Source organism: Macaca thibetana, chromosome 3, assembly GCF_024542745.1.
Source record: "Macaca thibetana thibetana isolate TM-01 chromosome 3, ASM2454274v1, whole genome shotgun sequence".
Classification (NCBI taxonomy): domain Eukaryota; kingdom Metazoa; phylum Chordata; class Mammalia; order Primates; family Cercopithecidae; genus Macaca; species Macaca thibetana.
Window position 1 is genome coordinate 78,259,775 of NC_065580.1, and position 25,824 is coordinate 78,285,598.

At 36.2% G+C, this 25,824-nt stretch overlaps 1 protein-coding gene and 1 pseudogene across 6 annotated transcripts in view; both read left to right on the forward strand.

Annotated features, from left to right (window-relative positions):
* The window catches only part of GLCCI1 (glucocorticoid induced 1), a 133,138-nt gene that overhangs the window by 1,214 nt on the left and 106,100 nt on the right, over positions 1-25,824 (forward strand). Inside the window, exon 1 of one of the 5 annotated variants that reach the window (XM_050782959.1) lies at positions 274-608. The exons of 2 other annotated variants lie outside the window; for them this stretch is intronic. In XM_050782959.1, coding sequence (XP_050638916.1) covers positions 392-608 — 217 coding nt within the window. In that variant the 5' untranslated portion in view covers positions 274-391. Of the gene's footprint in view, positions 1-273; positions 609-12,575; positions 13,278-25,824 lie in introns of those variants that run through there. 2 more of the 5 variants (XM_050782960.1, XM_050782961.1) reach the window with 2 other exon arrangements.
* On the forward strand, positions 1,037-13,201 carry LOC126949972 (peptidyl-prolyl cis-trans isomerase-like 4; annotated as a pseudogene). Its single transcript, XR_007724004.1, has 3 exons — positions 1,037-10,514; positions 10,566-11,366; positions 11,688-13,201. The product of XR_007724004.1 is annotated as a peptidyl-prolyl cis-trans isomerase-like 4 (transcript).

Sequence of the window (25,824 nt, forward strand, 5' to 3'; positions counted from 1 at the left end):
AAGGTGTGAAAGTGGCTTTGGGAATCTCACCCCCCTGCGGTCGCTGCGGGGCTTGGAGGAGCGAACTGAAAAGCAACTTTTATTTGACCCTCATGCCGCCCCTCAGATTTTCTCTTCCATCACTCGCCTGCTTCGAGAGGTTTTTCAGTTTAAGAGCTGGCTAGCTCATTCGTGTGTTTGCTGTTTGTAGCCGGGGAAAGAGGAGCTGGGCGAAACACTTAAACACGCACACAAACTCTTCAGCAGCGGATAAGGTGGTGGTTGTAATCTCTACAGTCTCTTTGTGCTTTCCTGCAAAGTTCCTAACGTGCCTATAACTACCGGGATAATTTTTTTATTTTTTAGAGTGATGGTGGCATTAGTTATGATGTAAGGATATCGGCTGGATGTAATGATATCTGCTAGAGGGGACAGTTTTGAATGTGCAATTGAAGTGTATACGGTTTTTTCCCTCAGTTCTCCCTCCCTCTCTCTCCCTCCCTCTCTCCCCTCCTCCACCCCCCTCTCCCTCTCTCTCCCCCTCTCTCTCTCCCCCTCCCCTTTATATATTCATGCATCAGAGCACTCCTGCACTGGAAACAGTTTATGCTCAACTGGAGATTTTCATGGTAAATTTCTGAAAACTTATTTGTGGAACGTGTTCGCTTTTTCCTTCCATTTTTAAGTACACTTAACAGTTCAGTTGAGCTGTTGAAGGATCTCAAGTTTCTTTTTTGTTAGGTGTCAAAGGTAATGGTGAGCTGGTGGATGCTGTGGGTTACCCTTAGTGTTTTCTGTTTTGCTTTGGTTTTGTTTATGTCTAGGGACACAGTGCATGATCTAGTTGAGCCCTGGCGGAGAAAAGGAAGATTAGCCAAAACAGAGACTTAAAGCTCATAAGGGAGAGTGGAATAGCTAATATTATTAGATACCAGCCTAGAGCTACAGATGCTGCTGCTGCATTGTGGAGGGAACAGATCATGCTGGGTGGAAAAATCTCTGCTTGGAAGGGAAACACTGTCAAAGTCTGTACATTATGTGGTATGTGGAATTTTTTTTTTTTTAATGGAGTTTTCTTGAAGGTGTTAGAGTTGGAGAAAGTGGTTGTCTGCGTTATGATACATTGCAGTCTTGGTGTTTTTGTTTTAATATTTCAGACCTGTAATTAGCATGTTGCTAACGCACTTGTTTTCTGACCACTTGATGTTGAACCAGTGTAGGATGTAGTGCAGTGGGATGAGTACATGAGCACCAAGAAATACATCCTGTAATCTGTATGCACTGGGAGGAATATGCTCCTCCACTCCTCCCCCAGGTCAAGCCAGCTGCTGCAGAAACTGACATCCTCCAGCAAATCCTGAATGAATGAATGAAAACAACGTGATCGCCCTAATAATGACCACAACTGAACACACATCTTTGGCTGTATTTTATAGAAAAGGCCACCATTTTCTAACAGATTAATGCCATATGCAACTCTTGCACATTTTCTAGAACTGTATGAAATGAGAAATAAGAGAATGAACAGAAAACAGTTACATAAATTTTTTAGTGATTTTGCTTCAACAGTGCACAAATTGAGTTTTGGGATTTTCTTGTAGGCACTAAGAGGCATAAAATAAGCATTGCAGATTGTGGGTCTTGTGGATGTGAGTAAGAGAAGTTTCAGCAATTGCTGCAACAACATAATGGTCATCTAGTACCCTTCTCCCCTTTTGTATATAAACACTAACATCTTACAACAGATAATAGTACAACTTGTTTTTCTGCATCCTTCAAAAGGCTTAATTGCTTAGGAATTACATGCTCCATCATCAAGCAGTTTTAATGAAATTTGTGATCTGGCTTAAACTATTCTCTTTGTTGTAGTATGGCACATCCGAGTTTAATGCGATTTTAATGCAATCATGATGAAAACACTTTTCTGAGTCTGGTTGTGCAGCAGACAGATTTGCAGTGTCAGAGAGCTTGTGTTGGGAATGCAAGGGCTTTCTTTGCTAGAGATGTTTTTCTACTGTTTTAAACACCAGGTGGTTTTGTCAGTTTTTTACATTGAAGTGATTTTTGAATGCGGGCTTCTGTACCCCCAGTTCCGTGATTATATTACTCCTATGTTACTTCTCCATGTCCCGCCTTTTACCCCCGCTACCCAAATTAAAACTGTCCTACTAATCTGTTTCCTTAGCCATTTAAAATCCATGATCTGAACAGTTGATTTAATTTTTAGAATGATTGTCTTCTCACTTTCTTTTGAATGCTGTAAGGTTCTGACTTGAGTGGATTTTAGCCTCCACTGGTCAAGGCTCCTGCCGCTGCCACTGCTGCTGCAGACACTGACATCACTATACTGCATGAATGAAAAACAACAACGTGCTCCATTTCTTCCTCTGCTCTCCACCTCCTCCTTTTTCTGCACACTTCAGTGTATGTGGGGGTGTGTGTGTGCACGCAAGAGGGTGTTAAAACTGCGTTTGAAACTACATTTTAAAACATTAAGTAGTTGATGGCTCAAGGGGTAGGTATATAGTATAAAGGCATATTGTTTATGAAAAACCGCAAGTGCTGTGGGCATTTGGACTAAAGGTGACATAACTGAGCATTCAGTATTTCATGCATTTCATCTGGAGTGATGATTATAGGAGAAAATAGGGAAGCTTAAAATTTTTTTATGATTCTTTTACCAAAAAATTATGAAACAACACAATTTCTAAATACATTATGTCATTATCTGCGTCTTAAGCATTCTTAATGTGAATATTTGTAGGGCTGAGGCTAGAGTAACAGAGAATTGATATCAGATTGTTTCACAAGGCTGAGGAAAAGCTGAATTCTATAAATAGGAATAGTCAATTTTAATATTATTATAATATTAATTTATACAACCCAGGAAAAAATGGTAATTTCCTTTATTTTTGTAGCATAGTTTTAAATAATTTAAATGGTTACCATAATAGAAATACATAAATTGCCAAACACCTTGCTGTATATATAGAGGACATGGAGTTTTACAAATTGAAACTGTTTTGTTTGTGCTCATGGATCATCCTCTTTTTGCTTGTTTTCTTTTTTTCTTTTGTATTTTTAAAACTTCAAGGTTTGTTATTTACATTCGTTTCTGTACTTTTGCCATTAGTAAAATGTCATCCTCCCTCTTGTTTGGTTCTGAAGGGTCTTGCAGTGGTGAATGACAGGCTGCTGAATGAATCCTCAGGCTCCCTGTGATGTGTTTGTAATAGATGTAAAATCATAAAGTATTATGCAAATAGTTATTTTTTTGTAATGGTAATACATAAAGTCTACCTTTGAGATAAATAGAGCAACTCAAATGAGAAAAAGCAGGATGTTAGTGTTAAAATTAATGATCTTTAAGCTAAAATCATTAGTAACAACCAAAGGAAAATATAATAAAGTTGCTTCTTTTTGAAACCTCACAGAGCAGAACCCATGGATTTAAACATAGAACAAATATAGTTTTACTGTCCAAGATAGTAAGTAGGAAATGCAAATCTTTGTGTGTGTGTGTGTGTGTGTGTGTGTGTGTGTGTTTTGTAAAGATAGAGCATTAGGATGAATTATAAGTTCTAAAAGATGTAATAACAGTCATATTTAGAGTACTCTGGATGGAGAATACAGCTTATTTTTAAGTGTACCAAATCTAATAAAAACATGGAAGAGCTTGTAATTTATATAACTCCTGTTATGAAAAATAGCATGTGTTGGTTCCTGATTTAACATATCAGGTTTATTTAGGCCTAATACGCTACCAGATTGCTAACTCTAGAGTGAAATTTAATTAGACTTTTTCATGAGCATCTTGAGAGCCACATTGTTTTATACATAAAGAAGTTATTCTATTCTAAGAGATAATACAAATATAATGTTAACCGCATGTAATATGTTTGCCTGTTAATTCATTTGCTTTCAGTTTTTATCTTTTCCTTAAATGTATCTTTTTAAGTCATTTTTATACTGTTCTCAGTGGAATACAAAACATTTTAATAACTTTTTCTCTTTTAAAAGAGATACTCAGATATTCTCTTTCTATAAAGTTTATTCTCAGGCTGATATTCTTGGAAATTAAGATCCTCCCTTTCCATTTTAAAATTAATTAATTTTCCTAGAGTGCTTATAGAAACTTGTTTCAGAGCTTTCTTCTACTAGAGTGAAAATACATTAACGTTTTAGCTTTTTCTAAATAAACAGGTTTCACATACTGACTTTTGGGAAAGGTTTTCATTCTCAGAAAACTATACTAGAGAGCAGCGGTGTTCATTATTTACAGAACTAATTTTTTCCATCAGTTATCTCATGGTGCCTAAAATTTCTAGATCAATGAGTGACTAGCAAAATAGATAAATGAATTTATAGTTATTTAATCAAAATCTGTCTTATATTCAAAGATTATATTCCTCTCAAATAACTGTTATTCTAACTGTATTCAATATTGAATACCTAGCATGTGTGAATCACCTTAATCAGTTTTTAACTTATGTAAAGTTCTGTGTGTATATATTGAACTGGAAATCATTTTATTAATTACAGTACTTTTTACTGAAGAACTGCATTGTACATTTCTGCAAGGACTTAATGCACATTAGCATTTGTACTTTGGGGAAATGTTGAAGGATAATGGCATCCTTGTGATTTTTATTTTACTTGTGATAAGTCAGACTACATGTGAATAAGAAAATAAAGGAGTAACTGGGCTCCACAGCAGTGAATAGAATGGAAATAAATGACAGTGTTCAACAAATGGCTAGTCGGAGAGGGTTTTCCTTAGTCTGAAATTTTAAAAAATTCTAGAAGTCTGTTTTATTAAAACATTCACAGGTAGTTAATAATCTGCTAAAGAGTATATTCTAATGACTTAGTTCTTCTTAATTTTAGTTTGGTCTTTTCTCCAGAACTTAACATTTCCAGACACCACCAAGATAGACTTTTTGGCAGCCCTTGTCCTAGTCTGTGTCTGACACTGTTTTTTGTCTTCAGTATATAATTTATTCTTTTATTAAGTGTCTGAGAAGCTAAATCACTGACAGTCTTTTTGTGCTACATACTGTTTAATTATTTTAACAAGAGGTTGAATTTATGTAACTTCTGGTCTCTGCCAAAAGTAAGTGGAGGAAAGAGAATACAAGTACTCATATATTGATATAGAAAGCCTAGGGGACTGATGGAAGAGCAGATACTACCTGTGTTTCCCGCTACTCTTCATCTGGACCCTTGAAAGTGACCATAAGTTGACTCATCATGTAGCTATTCTAGAAGAATTTTTGAGCTTATTCTGAAAAACAAATTATAATGGATTAGCAATAATTCTGAAAAGTCTAAGGATTTTACTTATATTATGAACAAATTGTGGAAAAGTATTTCACTGTAGCATGAACAAACATGGCAGATACCTTTAAGCAGTGTTGTTTATTCCAGGTGAATGTTACTGAGGCACATACCAAGAAGCAAGTTCATGAATACCTCAGTGACTTCACCTATACTATGCTGTGTCTCTAGTTGTAGGTAGGAAGGAAGAAAACATGTATTTGTGTGCTAACTATGTACTAAGCAACGTATACTTTGATTCAGCAAGGATTTAGGATGTGGATCTTCTCATTCCAGATCCAGTGTTCATTCCATAAAACTATCCTGTTGCTCCTAACTAAAAAAGACTCTGATGTTGATGATCAGCTGTGATTTCTGAGCTAAAAGAATGACAAAGGAATTGGTTTTCTTTTGTTTCCATGGCACTATTACGCTGTGCTGGGATATGATCTGACATTTTCAGAATGTCTAAAAATGTGAGACCTAGTTTGTTGAATGTAACTAAAATAAAATATAGATGGATTGGCCATTTTTCTCCATTTCTTTCTTGCATAAAGAGAGGCAGAGAGAATGTGTGTGTGTGTGTGAGAGAGAGAAATTCTTGTTCCTGAGAGAGACAGACAGAGAGAAATTCTTGATTCTGAAGATAGGAACATGATTGTATCTGGCCTTTCTTACATGTAATCAGAATCTGTACTGTCCTCGAATCACTTTATAGTGAATATAAGTGCTTTTCTCCCCTTTTCTCTCTTCATAAATGTTAAAAGTTAATTACATACGGTGCTAAACTGATGAAAGCTTCAGGATTCACTAAACAGAGACTGGTCTCAGGTGATTGTCCCAGCAACTGGCACTAGGTTGATTCAGCCCTCCCAAAAGACAGCAGGCTTCCAAGAGCCTGTAATTTGTGGGTTGAACTGTGTACATATATAACTTAATGAAGTTCACCATAGTACACCTTAATGATGGCTCACCAAAAATAATGATGATTTAAAGAAGCTAGTGGGCCAGGCGCAGTGTCTCATGCCTGTAATCCTAGCACTTTGGGAGGCTGTGGTGGGCAGATCACTTGAGGTCAGGAGTTCGAGACCAGCCTGGCCAACATGGTGAAACCCTGTCTCTACTAAAAATACAGAAATTAACTGTGCATGGTGGTGCGCCCCTATAATCCCAGCTACTTGGGAGGCTGAGACATGAACGTCGCTTGAACCTGGGAAGTGGAGGCTGCAGTGAGCCAAGATCACGCCGTTCCACTCCAGCTTGGGCAACAGGAGCGAAACTGTATCTCAAAAAAAAAGAAAAGAAAAGAAATGAAACTAGTAACCCATGGTTGTGTGGCAAGGTCAGTGTCCAAAATTGTCTACCAGGTTATTAGAATTGTTAAGAAATCCTGCCGGGCATGGTGGTTCACACCTGTAATCCCAGCACTTTGGGAAGCTGAGGCAGGCAGATGGCTTGAGTTCAGGATTTCAAGACCAACCTGAGCAACATAACAAGACCTTGCCTCTACACTAAATACAAAAGTTAGCCTGGGCATGGTGGCACACTCCTGTAGTCCAGCTACTCAGGAGGCTGAGACAGGAGGATCACTTGAGCCCAGGAGGCAGAGGTTACAGTGAACTGAAATCACCTCACTGCACTCCAGCCTGGGTACTAGAATGGGGTGCTGTCTCAAAAAAAAAAAAAAAAAAAAAAAAAGTTAAGAAATCCACCAACCATCTAGATGTGTTTCGTAATGAAAAGGCAAAAACTGCTACAACTTCCTGTCTAGTGTTACTGAAGATCAAATACTTATTAACTACTGACAGTAATAATTCCTTATTTATTCTGTATGGCCATAAAGAAAACTTTTGTGAATAGTTTCATGTAGCTAATTTTAACTTTTACATTACTAAAAAATTAACTTTCTGATGAAACATTTTCTAACATTATTACACACTTGATTGTTAAGCACAGTGAACAAGACATAAAGGAACTAACTCCTTGTGGCTTGATTAGCTTCATTAATAACTATTATTGATAACTTATATACATAAAAATGATTACTATAGATGATAATGAGAATAAGACTGAATGAGTATTGACTGACTAGAGTTGCACTATAACTGATACTATAAATTTGCTTTTGGGATTATTTGCTGTTTTTCTGATGAAGGTGGAGCAAAGCATGTTTGACTGGACTAGTCCTTGATGGTATAACCTGGCTGTTTTCTCTAGAACTAATTATCAAATGAAAGACCAGAGCAATTATTTTCCAAATGGTTCCATAGATATGTCTTAGACACATAAATGTATCCTGAGAAATACTAGGTTTGCAGTCAAGAAACTTGAGTTATCTTTTCAGTTTTGACATTTGACTTATGATAAGCCACTAACTCTGCATCTTATCTTCTGTGTCTTTAAAATGAAGGGAATAGGCTTTATAAGATTTTGGTTGGGTAGGGAAAAGATTCTGCTATTGAAAAGAAAAAGTTTATTAGGCTAGATGAGTCTTAAAGTTTTTATTTATTGAGCTTTTATGCCAACTACTAATCTTTGGTAGAATCCAATATAAGGTACTTTTATTAACCTCTTTTCACAGATGAGGAAATGAGGTCCTGGGAAGTTAAGTAATTTGCCCAAGATCAGGCAGCATGCACAGGGCTCTTGTAATGCTCTGAGTCCTGACTTCAAGATAGCTGAAAGTTGTTGTTGGAACCCAGTTAGTTATGGGGCAGGAAAGTATGCACAATGTATTATCCCACTGCTTATACAGTTAAGTCATAGAAAGGCTAAATATAGCTTTGGGGCGGTGAAGGAAGAAGAGAAAGCTAAATGGGACTAGACCCTAGTGTGCATGGAACTTAAAATAGCTGCAAGTATCCCCAGTAAGTATGCCATCATTGAGCCTTCCCTTTGGTCCCTAAAGGACCTATCACTTTGTTTAGACAGAATTTAGCATTTGATTTTTAAAAACTTCCGTTCACTTGACATTTCAAAATCTGAGTAGAATAAGGTCTCCTTTTTGTATATTCATATTTGGCAGTGTAAACTTTTAAAAATCTGCCCATTTATAATGTAGTATATGGCTACCTTCAGCCCCATCATTACGATTCTCTACATTTATCATCCTTTGATATTTTAGCAATATTCAACATAGTATCTTTTTATACAACACTGTCATGGCAAAGCAAGGCACACTACCTTAAAAAATTTTGTTTATATCTACTTGGCTGTTTCACTTCTTTACTTCTTTTAGGTTAGTTGATATAATATAGAAAATAAATTTTAATCTCTATTTTCATAATTTCTTCCAGGGTGTTTTGGCATTTTTTTCAATGTCATTTGTGCTTTCTGTAAGTTCTGCATAGTAGTTAATGTGGAAATGATTTTCTTTTATAAGTAATATTAGAAATTGTATTTGTTGTTAGGAGATTAAAAGTATTATATAGAGTCTTTGTGATGGATAAAGTTTCTCATAACATTTCTTCTGTAATTATATTTACTTTTCTAGTTAAATATATCAGTTATACATTGAATTAGTGAAGTGTAATGCTGGTATCTTAGAAGATAATAAAAACAGGACTCAGTGGCTCAGGGTTACATCAAGTCTAGCCATATGGAAACTTTACTATTCCTCATACAAACTTGTGAAGTGATCTTTCCATGAAGGTACAAAAATACCATAGTAAAATATAGATTGGATTATATATTAGCTCATTATAAACAAAATATATTTATAATATCTTTTGAAGTTCCGTAAGTGCAATTTTATTTCTTCTAAAGTATTCTTGGAGTTACTCTGACACTTTGCCCCTAAAAGAATCAATCAGCTGTCCTCTTTCTGCTTTAAGTCAGATCATTTAAGTATCTAGGACTTAACTAAACTGGTATTGGCAAACATTGCTAAATGCAGTTTCATTAGTATTGCAGAAGTGAGGATTTAGACTGTGCTTAGAAATTAGATTCTTGAAAAAAGCTACAGTGTTCTGCAATATTTTGATCATATAGCTTAAAAAGTATATATTAAAGGTTTATTAATACTTTACATTCCAGAGTGACCTCTTCTTTAAAAAAAGAAAGAAATGCATTCAGGGAATTGCATTTGCTCACTTTTTATCTTTTTGGGTAACAAAAAGTGGGTCAAATTCTTAGCTGATTTTCCTTGTTCAGAAATATACTATTATCCTTGTTCAGAAATATACTATTCTCACTGAGCTTTCGATTTTATATATGAATTGTTTATTTCTAAGTTAGCTTGGGCTTTTTCTGGTGTTCTGTTTTGAAGTTGCCACTCTGTTTATTTGTGGCATTAGATGAAGCTTAAAATATTAATCTTTCTTTCATTAGATGAAGCTTAAAATATTAATCATTTCATTCTATGGTTTCCATAACATGCTTAGATCTAATGTATCTTGCTGCCTGTACATATTATAATATTATACTATAGTTTGGCCTTGGATGATGTCACTGGCCCTTTCTTTCTCTGCACACATATACATTAGTGCAGAAGTCTGAACTGTATTGTTGGATGTGGCTTCTTGTGTAGTAATGTAGTAATATGTAGTAATAATGTTGTGTAGTAATCTTGGGCAGTGATGCCTTGTGAAGCTGTTGAGATAAGGAGGACTTGACTTTGGCTAAATATCTGCTATTGCTGAGCTAGAATGGGAAGTGACAAACTTTTCATGTGTTGTGTCACCATTTACCTGAAACCTTGGTTGTTGAATGCACAGTGACCCATTTTTCTTTCTTTTCTTCTTTCTTTTTCTTTCTGTCTGTCTTTCTGGCAGTGTCTCTCTGTGTTGCCCAGGCTGGAGCACAGTGGCACGATCTTGGCTCACTGCAACCTCTGCCTCCTGGGTTCAAGTGATTCTTCTGCCTCAGCCTCCCAAATAGCTGGAACCACAGGAATGTGCTACCACACCTGGCTAATTTTTTTGTATTTTTAGTAGAGATGGGCTTTCGAACTCCTGGCCTCAAGTGATCTGCCTTCCTCGGCCTCTCAAAATGCTGGGATTACAAGTGTGAGCCACTGGGTCTGGCCCTATTTTTCTTTCTTATAATCAGACTTTACCTATTTTCAGTTTCTATCGACTTTTTGTTTTTGCCTTAAAGAAATATTAGCAACCTCCCCAGGGTTTATAGCCGAGAAGGAGTGGGTGCCATGGTGGTTCTACTGGAGACTACTTTGAGCAATGTGGTTGTTGATTTGTACACTGAGCAGCAGCCTTGCAACTGTGAACTTTTTGAGAGCAGGTACCACGGTTTAAGGACATTTGTGATGGCAGTGCCAAGCATCTAGAAGGTACTCGCCTGCTTTAATTTCTTGAGATTGTACAAAATAAAATATTACAATTATTGCCTTATTCACAGTGTACAAAGGGATTTTATCATACAAACTGTTGATCCTATAGGGACTGGTCATGGAGGAGAGTCTATTTTTGGCCAATTGTATGGTGATGAAGTGAGCTTTTTTGAGACAGAAAACGTCCCAAGAGTTAAACACAAGAAGAAAGGCACAATGTCCTTGGTGAATAATGGCAGTGATCAACAGGGATCTCAGTTTCTTATCACTACAGGAGAAAATCTAGATTACCTTGATGGTACCATACAGTATTTGGTGAGGTGACAGAAGGCATTGACATAATTAAGAAAATTAATGAGACCTTTGTTGACAAGGACTTTGTACCATATCAGGATATCAGGATAAATTATACAGTGATTTTAGATGATCCGTTTTGATGGCACTCCTCATTTATTAATCCCTGATCTATCACCAGAACCTACAAGTGAACAATTAAAGAGTGGTAGAATTGATGCAGATGAAGAAATTGATCATTTCAAAGGAAGGTCAGCTGAAGAAGTAGAAGAACTAAAGGCAGAAAAAGAAGCTAAAACTCAGGCTTTACTTTTAGAATGGTAGGAGACCTACCTGATGCAGATATTAAACCTCCAGAAAAATCTGCTGTGTTTGTAAATTGAATCCAGTGACTACAGATGAGGATCTGGATATAATACTCTCTAGATTTGGGCCAATAAGAAGTTGTGAAGTTATCTGGGACTGGAAGACAGGAGAAACCCTCTGTTATGCTTTTCTTTTTCTTTCTTTCTGTCTTGTCTTGTCTTTTTCTTTTCTTTTTTCTTTCTTTTGAGATGGAGTCTCACTCTGTTGCCTAAGCTGGAGTGCAGTGGCGTGATCTTGGCTCACTGCAGCCTCTACCTCCTGGGTTCAAGTGATTCTCCCCACCTAGCCTCCCAAGTAGCTGGGACTACAGGCGTGCACCACCACACCGGGCTAATTTTTGTATTTTTAGTAGTGACAGGGTTTTGCCATGTTGGCCAGGCTGGTCTTGAACTCCTGACCTCAAGTGATTCACCTGCCTCGGCCTCCCAAAGTGCTGGGATTACAGATGTATGCTTTTATTGAATTTGAAAAGGAAGAAGACTGTGAGAAAGCCTTCTTAAAAATGGACAGAAGAAAACATGGATTTTAGCCAGTCTGCTACAAAGGTTAAATGGAAGGAAAAGGTGGGAAGTACAACAAGAGTGATTTAAAAGAGTATAAAAAGGAACAGGATAAACCATCTAATTTGGTTCTGAAAGATAAACCCCTAACAGGAGGCAAAATATGCTGTTGTATTAGATGAGCAGGCAGAAGACTCAAAGTCAAGTCACTCACTTACAAGTAAAAAACACAAGAAGAAAACCCATCACTGCTCTGAAGAAAAAGAAGATGAAGACTGCATACCTATCAAAAATACTAATCCAGATAATTATAGAGAAAGTTTGGAGTTTGGTCACTATGAAGAAGAAGAAAGCTGTTGGGAGAAATGAAAGAGTAAAAAGAGAGACTGAACTCAGAACCGAAGTCGTATCTGATCTCGAGAGAGGAATGGCCATTATAGTAATAGTCACAAATCCAAATACCAGACATCTTTACGAAAGAGAAAGGAGTAAAAAGGGACTGAGGCAGAAGTCCAAAGAAATCCAAAGATAAAGAAAAATCTAAGTACAGATGAAAGATGAAGAGGCAGAATTGAGTAGCTAACATATTCACCCTTGTCTAACTTAAGAGTGCCAGGAAAGCAGATGTTCAGATTTTGTGTCAAAGCTTGTCATTTTTTTCATACTGGGATTATCGCCCTTTAAATTATTAATACTGATTATATAGGGCACTGGAAGAACTCAGCATTTTCTTTGTATACTTTTTTACAATAATTTTATTGTTATACATAAATGGTAGTCTTCATTTTTTGAAGTCTTTCACATTTTTACTGTTTTTTTTTTTAAAAATGAAGTATTATGTACTGCCAAAATACATAAACATGTACTTATAAGGCAAAGGGATAACAAATATGAATATCTGTGTACTCATCAGCCAGCTTAAGATCTAGAATATTGCCTACACTTTAGATGTCCCATAAGAACCCTGTCCCTCTCAAGTAATTATTTGGAAATTTGTGTTGGTCATTTGCTTTGTACATAGGTATCTCTAAATGAAATGTTAATTTTGTATGTTTCTCAGTTTTGTATAGATGGCATAATGTTTACTTTTGTGGCTTTCATTTTTATTGCTGTATAGTATTACATGAATGCTTCTGTTGATGGACATTTGAGTTTTATTTATTTTTGTTTTTGCTGTTGAAACAATGCTGCTGTGAACATTGTCTATGTAGGAGTTACAGTGCTTGATCATGTGGTATGAGTATCTTCATTTGTATAAAATAATATCAAATTATAAAAAATATTAGACTTATAGCCTTTAATTACTATTCAGTTATGTTAGCTAATCTTTAGGACACTTGCCCCGTTGTACTTTGTATTAAACGTGTGGTCAAAAAATAATGTGTTTATACAGATATTCCTGTTCAATGAAATACATGTTGTAGTTAACTTCTTGGTAAAGCAAACAATGTTAAATGAATCATATTTTGTGACTTTTCTTTTTTATGGGCGTATGGAACACTGAAGAAAATCTGATGGCCTCTGACTATAATGATGTAAGAAACCATATACAATTGTATGTAGGAATTTTAGGAAATAGGGAGATTTAGGAAAAGTAATGAAATTAATTATAATTAATACTTGTTTTGTTAATCTTAAAATATTCTTTTTTGTTAATTTTAAAAATACTTTATTGCTATAAAATGCTAACAATCGTTTAAACCTTCAGTGAATTATAATTTTTTTATTATACTTTATGTTCTAGGGTACATGTGCACAACGTGCAGGTTTGTTACATATGTGTACATGTGCCATGTTGGTGTGCTGCACCCATTAACTCATCATTTACATTAGGTATATCTCCTAATGCTATCCCTCCCCACTCCCCCCACCCCACGACAGACCCTGGTGTGTGATGTTCCCCTTCCTGTGTCCAAGTGTTCTCATTGTTCAATTCCCACCTAGGAGTGAGAACATGCGGTGTTTGGTTTTCTGTCCTTGTGATAGTTTGCTGAGAATGATGGTTTCCAGCTGCATCCATGTCCCTACAAAGGACATGAAGTCATCCTTTTTATGGCTGCATAGTATTCCATGGTGTATATGTGCCACATTTTCTTAATCCAGTCTATCATTGATGGACATTTGGGTTGGTTCCAAGTCTTTGCTATTGTGAATAGTGCCACAGTAAACATACGTGTGCATGTATCTTTATAGCAGCATGATTTATAATCCTTTGGGTGTATCCCCAGTAATGGGATGGGCTGGGTCAAATGATATTTCTAGTTCTAGATCCTTGAGGAATCGCCACACTGTCTTCCACAATGATTGAACTAGTTTACAGTCCCACCAACAGTGTAAAAGTATTCCTGTTTCTCCACATCCTCTCCAACACCTGTTGTTTCTTGACTTTTTGATGATCGCCATTCTAACTGGTGTGAGATGGTATCTCATTGTGGTTTTCATTTGCATTTCTCTGATGGCCATTGATGATGAACATTTTTTCATGTGTCTGTTGGCTATATGCATGTCTTCTTTTGAGAAGTGTCTGTTCATATCCTTTGCCGTCTTTTTGATGGGGATGTTTGCTTTTTCTTGTAAATTTGTTTGAGTTCTTTATAGGTTCTGGATATTAGCCCTTTGTCAGATGAGTAGGTAGCAAAAATTTTCTCCCATTGTGTAGGTTGCCTCTTCACTCTGATGGTAACTTCTTTTGCTGTGCAGAAGCTCTTTAGTTTAATTAGATCCCATTTGTCAATTTTGGCTTTTGTTGCCATTCCTTTTGGTGTTTTAGATATGAAGTCCTTGCCCATGCCTATGTCCTGAATGGTATTGCTTAGGTTTTCTTCCAGGGTTTTTATGAGTCTCTAATCCATCTTGAATTAATTTTTGTATAAGGTGTGAGGAAGGGATCCAGTTTTAGCTTTCTACATATGGCTAGCCAGTTTTTCCAGCACTATTAAATAGGGAATCCTTTGCCCATTTCTTGTTTTTGTCAGGTTTATCAAAGATCAGATAGTTGTAGATGTGTGGTGGTATTTCTGAGGGCTCTGTTCTGTTCCATTGGTCTATATCTCTGTTTTGGTACCAGTACCATGCTGTTTTGGTTACTGTAGCCTTGTAGTATAGTTTGAAGTCAGGTAGTGTGATGCCTCCAGCTTTATTCTTTTTGCATAAGCAAAAGAATATTTTCTTTTTGCTTATGCAAAAAGAATAAAGCCATAAGCCAAGATTGTCTCAGCTATACGGGCTCTGTTTTGGTTCTATATGAAATTTAAAGTAGTTTTTTCTAATTCTGTGAAGAGAGTCAATGGTAGCTTGATGGGGATAGCATTGAATCTATACATTACTTTGGGCAGTATGGCCATTTTCATGATATTGATTCTTCCTATATATGAGCATGGAATGTTTTTCCATTTGTTTGTGTCCTTTCTTATTTCCTTGAGCAGTGATTTGTAGTTCTCCTTGAGGAGGTCTTTGATGTCCCTTGTAAGTTGGATTCCTAGATATTTTATTCTCTTTCTAGCAATTGTGAATGGGAGTTCACTCATGAGTTGGCTCTCTGTCAATTATTTGTTTATAGGAATGCTTGTGATTTTTGCACATTGATTTTGTGTCCTGAGACTTTGCTGAAGTTGCATATCAGCTTAAGGAGATTTTGGGCTGAGACAATGGGGTTTTCTAAATACACAATCATGTCATCTGCAAACAGGAACAATTTGGCTTTCTCTTTTCCTAATTGAATACCCTGTATTTCTTTCTTCTGCCTGATTGCCCTGGCCAGAACTTCCAACACTATGTTGAATAGGAGTCGTGAGAGAGGGCATCCTGTCTTGTGCCAGTTTTCAAGGGGAATGCTTCCAGTTGTTGCCCATTCAGTATGATATTGGCTGTCGGTTTGTCATAAATAGCTCTTAGTATTTTGAGATACATCCCATCAATGCCAAATTCATTGAGAGTTTTTAGCATGAAGGGCTGTTGAATTTTGTCAGAGGCCTTTTCTGCATGTATTAAGATAATCATGTGGTTTTTGTCTTTTGTTCTGTTTATATGCTGGATTACGTTTACTGATTTGCGTATGTTGAACCAGCCTTGCATCCCAGGGATGAAGCCCACTTGATCATGGTGGATAAGCTTTTGGATGTGCTGCTGGATTCGGTTTGCCAGTGTTTTATTGAGGATTTTTGCATCGATGTTCATCAGGGATATTGGTCTAAAATTCTCTTTTTTTGTTGTGTCTCTGCCAGACTTTGGTATCAGGGTGATGCTGGTCTCATAAAATGAGTTAGGGAGGATTCCCTCTTTTTCTATTGATTGGAATAGTTTCAGAAGGAATGGTACCAGCTCCTCCTTGTACCTCTGGTAGAATTCGGCTGTGAATCCGTCTGGTCCTGAACTTTTTTGGTTGGTAGGCCATTAATTATTGCCACAATTTCAGAGTCTGTTTTTGGTCTATTCAGGGATTCAACTTCTTCCTGGTTTAGTCTTGGGAGGGTGTACATGTCCAGGAATTTATCCATTTCTTCTAGATTTTCTAGTTTATTTGCGTAGAGGTGTTTATAGTATCCTCTGATGGTAGTTTGTATTTCTGTGGGATCGGTGGTGATATCCCCTTTATCATTTTTTATTGCATCTATTTGGTTCTCTCTTTTCTTCTTAGTCTTGCTACCAGTCTATCAGTTTTGTTGATCTTGTCAAAAAACCAGCTCCTGGATTCATTGATTTTTTGAAGGGTTTTTTGTGTCTCTTTCTCCTTCAGTTCTGCTCTGATCTTAGTTATTTCTTGCCTTCTGCCAGCTTTTGAACGTGTTTGCTCTTGCTTCTCTAATTCTTTTAATTGTGATGTTATGGTGTCAATTTTAGATCTTTCCTGCTTTCTCTTGTGGGCCTTTAGTGCTATAAATTTCCCTCTACACATTGCTTTAAATGTGTCCCAGAGATTCTGGTATGTTGTGTCTTTGCTCTCATTGGTTTCAAAGAACATCTTTCTGCCTTCATTTCGTTATATACCCAGTAGTCATTCAGGAGCAGGTTGTTCAGTTTCCATGTAGCTGAGCAGTTGTGAGTGAGTTTCTTAATCCTAAGTTCTAGTTTGATTGCACTGTGTCTGAGAGACAGTTTGTTATAATTTCTGTTCTTTTACATTTGGCTGAGGAGTGCTTTACTTCGAACTATGTGGTCAATTTTGGAATAAGTGCGATGTGGCGCTGAGAAGAATGTATATTCTGTTGATTTGGGGTGGAGAATTCTGTAGATGTCTGTTAGGTCTACTTGGTGCAGAGTTGAGTTCAATTCCTGGATATCCTTATTAACTTTTCTGTCTTATTGATCTGTCTAATGTTGACAGTGGGTTGTTAAAAGTCTCCCATTATGAAGTCTAGTCTCTAAGGACTTAACAATAATTTAAAAATATTATTCCATTATTGAATTAAGTGCCTCAAAATATAAAATATATAGTGCAGTAGCTGAATCTTTGATTGTTTGACCCCCTGTATTATTCCATAGTTAATGTAGTGATTCTAGAGGCTTTAATAGTTTAATTATGATTTTTCATTTATCTCAATGTTTCTATAACTCTGTATTCAAGGTAATTTTGGTGCATATCTGTGCTTCACCATATAATACCATGTCATTTTTAGTGTTCCGGCATCTACCATGGTTTCTGGTGTTTAGAAAGCCAGGCTTGCAGTGAATATTTGTTAAATCCTTAAATCCTTACATAACGTTTATATAGAGATTTCTGTTTAGCTATATATGTTCACATCAGTGATTTGAACCCAGCTACATGAACAATGATTGTCAGGGCATGCAAGTCCTCTGAATATCTGACAGAGGTTAAAATTAATAGAGTATATTTGTGTTGTCCATTTTGTAAAAATGCCTAATAATTTAGGTAACTGATGGTTTTTATGTTCATTTAAGGCCTGTTATTCAGTGATGGTGGTGGAAAAACACTGATTTAGACTTTCACACAAAATAGAAGGAGCTGGGTGCTCTTGCTGGTAGAGATAGGTAGGATAAAGATGGGTGATGTCAGCATAGTCCACGTTGTAAAAGATAGAAGATAGTTTTCCACAGAGTGAGTTTCTAAGTGACATTTAAAGTTCTATTAAGTGAATTTTGATTTAGTGAGGCTCCATGGAATCAGCTTCTGAATTTTTGTTTGTTTCTTTGAGACAGGGTTTCACTTACCCAGGCTGATTGCGGTGGTGCAGTCATGGCTCACTGCAGCCTCAGCCTCCTGGGCTCCAGCAGTCCTCCCATTTTAGCCTCCTGAGCATCCAGGACCACAAGTGTGTACCACTACGCCTGGCTACTTTTTTAGTGTTTGTAGAGATGGGTCTCCCTATGTTGCCCAGACTGGTCTTGAACTCCTGGGCTCAAGGAATCCTCTCACCTTGGGCTTCCTAACTGCTGGTAATAGAGAGCCACCACTGCTGACCCTGAGTCTGTTATACTTAGAGAAACTAAACCATCCATGCCCAAAATTTGGTGGGCTCTTCAAATTAAAAATTCTGATGTTTTTATAGTCCCTCCTAAAGACTGTGGTAATACTGAGCTCCAAGTAAGGAGAATGTGAATTATATATTAATTTGAACTTCATCGTAATGTCAAAACTTTAAACTGTAAAGCAGATTTTGAGGTGGTTATTTGCTCTACACAGTATATAACTTATGTGCAAATAAAATGATCCAATTTACAAAATGTTATTTATACAAACTTTTTAGGAAGTCAGTTATACAAGGTTGAGGTTCATCTGAGGTTGTAAAAACATATTAACTGAATAGTGTAATTTCTCATTGCTGAATAAAATGTTCTACTGAAATTTAGCAAAATTAATATCCTAAGAAGCTATTATAAATGAACATGAATACATCTTTTCCATTCCCTTTCTAGTCTTGAGTTTTACAATTCTGAGGAATGTGGTATTCAAATAACCCCTAAAAGGGAAATAACTCATATATACTAATGATTTTCTCACATTTCTCTGAAAAGATATGCTTATATTGGATAAATATTCCAAGACTTTTTCTGGAATATTTTGTCCTTATTAAAAAAAAAAGTATTACTTCAGTTATAATTCCCTAGGAAATTATTCCTAACCAGCTTCATATTTCTCTCCTTCCAAGAAAAACTTTGACAAAACATTCTACTCTTGTCACTGTCAGGGGGACAGAGCAATAAGCATAATTAGACTACAAATATGGTTAGTGCTGTAGATCATGATTTTATGTATAATTGTATATTTCTACAGGCTGGTGTTAATTTATTGTTTCTGTATATACTTAAGGACCAAGAGAAATGGTGTATGTATGTGTATGAGAGATATAGACAGGGAAGGAAGGAGAGGGAGAAAGAGAAAGAGAGCAATAGCATGCGCACCCTAAAGTTCACATTCCTTTTTCAGCAATCACTGGATAATCCCTGGCTCCTGACATTTTCTCCATACAGAGTAGAGGTTCATTATCACGTTTGCATAATACTTTAGGTAATTTTAATATACTGAGAGTTAGTGACTTAGGATTTGCTCACTTTGTATAAGATAAAACCAATGACGGGCACACATTTACCTGTGTAACAAACCTGCACGTCCTTCCTGCACATCTATCCTGAAACTTTGAATTAAAAAAAACCAGTGAACACCCAACTAGACATATTCCTGAATGTCTTCCTTGTGATTCAAGGGAAGTTTACTATTTATAGTGTTATATTTCCTTCCTGGAAGCAATGCCGAACACCTTGATTAAACTGTTTACCTCAGAGTTATTTGGTAAGATATAAGTTTGTTGTGTGTGGATTTGGAGAAAAATAAATCAGTTTAGATGTAAATCCTTTCTTCTGAATCATATAATTTTAGAATAGCAATCCTGTTATCTGCAGTTTAATTTTCTTAAGAAATACATCATAATTTTCTCTGCTGGGGTTGGCTTTATAATTTTTGAGTGGAAGATTATGTTGGTATTTAAATTCAAAGTTGAAACAGGCATTGAAAAGTGTAATTACTGCATTTCTATTGGCTGGAAATGGGTATTTTTATAATTGGTACCTCTGTATGGCAAGTTAAAACAGACATGATCCTTACACATTCTACAAGTTTACAAATCTGAATTTTTTAAAGTATTATTATAACTGTCTTTAGATGTTTTGCTCATGGTTTTTATCTTCTTTATCCTGTTACCATCTGCATAAAAAGTTTTAAAGTGTATTCAACCTATTTTTCACAAAACAGAATATATCATATCCTCTTGGTACAGGAATTCGTATTCAATTTACATGCTTTGAAAAAGTGACCTAGTGTGGCCGGGCGCAGTGGCTCACTCCTGTAATCCCAGCACTTTGGGAGGCTGAGACTGGCGGATCACGAGGTCAGAAGATTAAGACCATCATGGCTAACACAGTGAAACCCTGTCTCTACTAAAAACACAAAAAATTAGCTGGGTAGGGTGGCGGGCACCTGTAGTCCCAGCTACTTGGGACGCTGAGGCAGGAGAATGGCGTGAACCCGGGAGGCGGAGCTTGCAGTGAGCCGAGATCACACCACTACCCTCCAGCCTGGGTGACAGTGCAAGACTCCGTCTCAAAAAAAGGAAAAAAGAAAAAGTGACCTAGTGCATTTTTCTGTGTTACTGAGAATAAAACTAATAAAATTCAACAGATTTTACTCTATATAATTGCAAGTTTGAGTCATGTGTTTTAAAGATTCATATGTAATAAGATATGATTAGAAGCATAGTTATCAAGATAAGAGTATTGAATGACTTAAATTTACACTCAGAGACATGGTACAGAAATGGAGTTGGTTTCTTCTTTTGTTGGCACGATGGAACACATTCTTTATGGTTAAGAGATATTCAGACCTAGAATGTCATTGGATTGAGTTCTTACTTCCTACTAGCATAATCTTTGACTTTTTCTCCTCCCTCATTTCTCCCATCCTTGTGGTCACTATATCTTGTCTTACCTCCTCAGAATTATTTCCTGAACATGGTGGGGTTTTTTTTTTTTCATTCTTTCCGTGTCCTAATTATTACTTCTTGCTTGGACTTTTGGAATTGTCACCTCTTAAGTCTTTTCCCATGCCAGTTGTCTTGCATCTTTAATGTAATCATTATACTGCTATAAGCACAGTTTTTCTTCAAAAAACACACACGCACACACACTGATTTTGATGAAAGATTTCTGTTGGTTCCTTGGTGAATTGGGGGTAAAAGACTCATCTCACTAACCTCCACTGTGTACCTTGTGTTCCTGCCAAACTGAACTCACTTTCTTTGGGTATATTTTTCCTGTCAGGAATACTTGTGCCTCTAATATACATGCTTTTTGCCTGAAAACCCCTAACTGTTCTTTGCAAACAGCTTTCAAATATCATGCTTTTCTGCAAAATATTCCTAACGTTTCCAGGTAAAGACAAGTGTGACTTTCTTTGAATATTCAAAGCACTATATTTACACCTTTACATTGTACTGTCACTATTTAAGATACTTGTCATCTCATCTGAAATGTTGGTTTCTTGAGGGAAGGAATTCTGGACTGTTTGGGATCTCATTGCCCACCAAATATATTTCTCTACTTGAACGTTTCTATTTCACTCTAACACATTGCCTGACATTTTACTACTTAGAGATCCTTTTGAGTTGACAGTCATTTATTGATTGATTACAGAGTCTCGCTTTGTTGCCCAGACTGGAGTGTAATGGCATAATCATAGTTCACTGTAACCTCAGACTCCTGGGCTCAGGCGATCCTTCCACTTCAGCCTCCCGAGTAGCTAAGGCTACAGGTGCATACTGCCATGCCTGGCTAATTTTTTTTTTTTTTTTTAAGAAATGGGGTTCCACTATGTTGTTCAGGCTGTTCTTAAACTCCCGGCCTCAAGTGATCCTTCCGCTTTGGCCTTTCAAAGAGCTGGGGTAGCAGGAGTGAGCCACCATTTTATTTTTTAAAATGCATATCTCTGAAAAGACATCCTTGAAACTCACTATCTTTGTATGAATTGTTTCAATTAGATTATTTTCCTCATGATATTAAATTGAGAACAACAGTACCAAGAGAATGAGAGTCGTCTTGGAGATGAGATGAGAATGATAGACATAATGCTTTTTGGAGAGAAAGTAGTAGTCTTTCAGTAAGATGATGTTTGGTATATGAGAATATAGTCTTTCATCTCCATTTGGCCCCAAATCCCAAAACTTAGAACTAAGGCAGCACTGGAGTCTCTGTTGACAAGAGTTTACAGTTTACAATAAGGTTTTTGTATTTATAATGTTAAAAGGATCCAGAAAGTTCAACTGGTGTTATATATTTTAATGTTGATGAGCAAAGAGTTTTTTTTTTCTGTATTGTTATTAATGCACACTTACTATCATCAGTTTGAAATTACATACCACCTTGCTTTGACAAATCTTAAGAACTTTTAAATAAGTTATCAGAGTCCTGACCATCCTTTAAGAAAAACAGTGCACTGCTCTTCAGACCTATTCCAAGAGATCACCTTGGGGAATTATATATGTTTTCTAGTCTTTTTGAAGTCCTTTTTTTTTTTTTTTTTTAATGTCTTTGGAGAATTTAATTTAGAATACTGTTGGAGTGAATCTGTCTTTTAGGGGTAGATGCGACTTTTGAAAATAACCAAATGTCATTAAGAACCTAATGTGGAGAGTAAGGTAGGTGATTAAGTTAGATTTTCTTATTTATGGTGACAGATTATGATGGTTATGCAGTGGGAGTCACTTTAAAATTTGGTTCAGACTGTCTCCAAGAGTAATTTAGACAAATAGAGTTATTAATAATACAAAAAGTCTTCTATAGTAAACTGCTATTTGTTCACCTAATCCTCTTTTCTCTCCCACTTGAGCCTACTTCTAGGCTGTAATTTCTGGCCCCCTTTGCAGTTATGTATTTTTTTCTTTGCTGACCTCTGCTGCAGTTAGATAAGACTAAATGATAAAGAACACTTTCATTCTTGTTCAATTTAAAAATTCTCATTTGGTCCTCCTCATTCTTTCTTTTCCCTCATCTGCCAACTGGATGCAGAGAATCTAGCAAAGGACTCTGACCAAGGCCCTAATGGAATGGTGGAGCCATAAGATGAATGAAGTCTGAATTCCTAAATGATCATGTGAAAACCAATCTCTCGGTAATAAAATGCATATTGGGCTTTTATTGTGATAAGGCACTAACTTTTTATAAAAATAAAGCTATAATTTTAAATTGTAGCTGCTAGCATTACCACCCTTACTGTACTTTAGAGTTTGAAGAAGGTAGTTCACTAGCTGCTGCTATTGGAGCCACTTTGAAAATTAACCTTGGGAGTTCCTGTCTTTCCTTATCTAATCTGTCACATTGACAAGTATGGTTAATTTTGTGTTGGCAGTACCTCTGTCAGTACAAGAGACACTCCATCAATCCATTCTATGTTTGTGTTTGTAAAATGTCAGAGCATAGAAATCGTAGTCTTTTATATAAATGAGGAAAATAGAATGACAATTGGACCTGAATTCAAGTTGTTTTTTTCACTGTCTTGTACTTTATTCACAGTGATTTTAGATAAGCCTCACATAAAGAATATTAACGAGAAATATGGAGCTATTCTACTTGAGGCTCTTCCCAAAAGTCTGCTTCGGCATAGAGGTCCAGAATAGGCGATTTTAAATTTTTGAATATTTATTTCATAGTAAAGGCTAAGGAGACCACTTGTGATATCCACAAGTTTAACAAATGTTTTGTAAGTAGATATACTAGGTGTCAGATAAATGAAAATATGACAACATTCTTGCTTTTTAGGAACATACCTCCTGGTAGATAAGTCTTGCATTAATCATTTAAGTGCAAAGTAAACAGATTTTGAATGTTAGTTTTTTTCCTCTTCTCTCTCATTCTAAAGTGAAAGTAAAATAGCTGAGATATAGGTGAAAAGAGAGAGATACAAGTGTGTGATGGGACATTTCCATGAGAAATAAGTGAGCTACATTATTTATAATGCTCCTAACATGCATAGTCCAGTTCTTGTCACCTGGTAATACTACACACATTGAAAGGATTTTAAAAATGTAATCAGAAGTGAAGGGAGAGAGAGAGGAGAGGAAAAAATCCACTGTAGCTATCTGGCTTGGTGTGGTTTTGTTTTCCTCCTACTTTGAGATGAGTCCAGTACATCTGGAGGTATTATTCGGTTTTGTATTCCAAATGCCCCAGGTATTCTAGGTATTGTTAATGATTCAGGCTGTATCTAAAACTATCATCTGAGATTAATTCACTCATTTCTTGGGCGCTTAGGGTGAATAGTACTCTTTAATTGTTCATTGAGGAGAAAAATTTAAATACAGTAAACACTCAAACTTTGTGACTCTAGTCTGTTTGTATCTCCTGGACAGTGCCATTTTGACTGAAGCACAATTCAATCGGTAATATCAATTGACTCTTTTTGACTAAGATAATAATGCCCAGTTTTGTGGCTATTTTAGAGAAATAAAGCATAATGCTATCCTCCAATATTTTATGGCACTTTGTTCTACACTTATTTATGCTGCTGGTTGTTCTCTTTCTTCAGTTGCTCTCAGTCCTTGGCAACACTTTCTGGCAATCTTTTACACACAATATTTGTAGAATTGTTGAGGTGGAAGGTGTTCTGTGTATGCAGACATAGACTGGTGTTTTACTGTGTTCTGTTTTACTCGTGAACTCTGCAAAACTGTGATTTGTGTAAGACATTTTCCTTCAGGATATTTTCTGCAGCTTTTGACCATTTCCAACTTTATGAAGCATTTAATTTTGGATAAACTACTGCTTCACAGCTACATATTTGATTCTTTGGTGTCAATATATATGAAAGTAAATGGTAGAATAAACATCTGTGTTTCTGAAGCCTTCATTCTGTTGAGTCTAGTTATTCTGGGTTTACTCTAGAAAAGTGTAGCTAATTGTGTTTCCTAGTAAACAACATATTCACCATTGCTGGATTTGAGGACACAATGTGGGCGTGGGGAGAATACAGCTTGTAGGCTATATTTAATTTACTAGATTATTTTGCATTAAGCAAATCAGTGGTATCCAGACATATTTCAGTACAGATTTCTATTTATCATTTGCTTTGCAGCAGTAGATTAGCTTGACTGGCAATCATACCTTAGGTTAAGTAGTTATTCTTTTTCCTAAGCCTTTCCCCTTAATCTCTTCTACATTTAACCATGGATTTAACTCTTCACCCAATTACTAGGCAGTTACGAGCTAATTTGTAATTATTACATAAGCAAAGTGTTTAAGTGCTTGAATCTTTTGTTTATAAATTGTGTGTTAAAATATATTTGGATTTGGAATTCTACAACTTTTCAGTTTAGATATCATGAGAAGGGCTATTCACTTGTCTAGGAGACTGTTGTGTTTTCTGTATTATATTTAGCTGTTGCTCTTTATTCAAATAGGAGATAACAATGCTGATAATTTTCCAATTAGAAAAGTAACATTCTAATTCTGAACATTCAGAATTTGAATGTTACTTTTCAGAATTAGAGAAATTATAGGCATATAGCTATCTAAATACATTATTTTACATGGCATAATTAGATTGTCCTTTTGTAGAGATTCCATAATATTAATAGTCATAATCAGCTTTTTCTTGGCCTTGAAAATAATTTTAGGGATGCTTTATTCTTTATTGACATGTCCAGTAGAGGGTAAGGTGGTGTGGAAGGAGCCTGGTTATTCTCTTTGTTCCTTAAGAGGCCCTTCTAGATTTACCCCATTGCAAGGAGAAGATCTTCCCGAAGGCTTTTATCTTTTCTATATGGCCCTTTCTTCAACCCCTTTAGCCCATCATCCCAGCATTTCTCGTGGTAAATATCTTTCTCCATAAAAGGAACTACTATCTCTTAATCCCTTCCTGGTTCTTGCTATAGACTTCCATAGGATGCACTTGGAACTTTGTGAGTGTCAGGCTTGGAGGGAGAGAATAGGCAAAAATCTATTGATGGTTTTAGTGTGAATCCTCCAATTTTAGTTACTTTCCCCTCTAGATTGAGTGGGAGCTGATTTCTTTACTAGGTTACTTAGGAAGAAAACTTCTCTCTCTAAGGTTAGCCAATTCAACAACATTGGAGGAATATG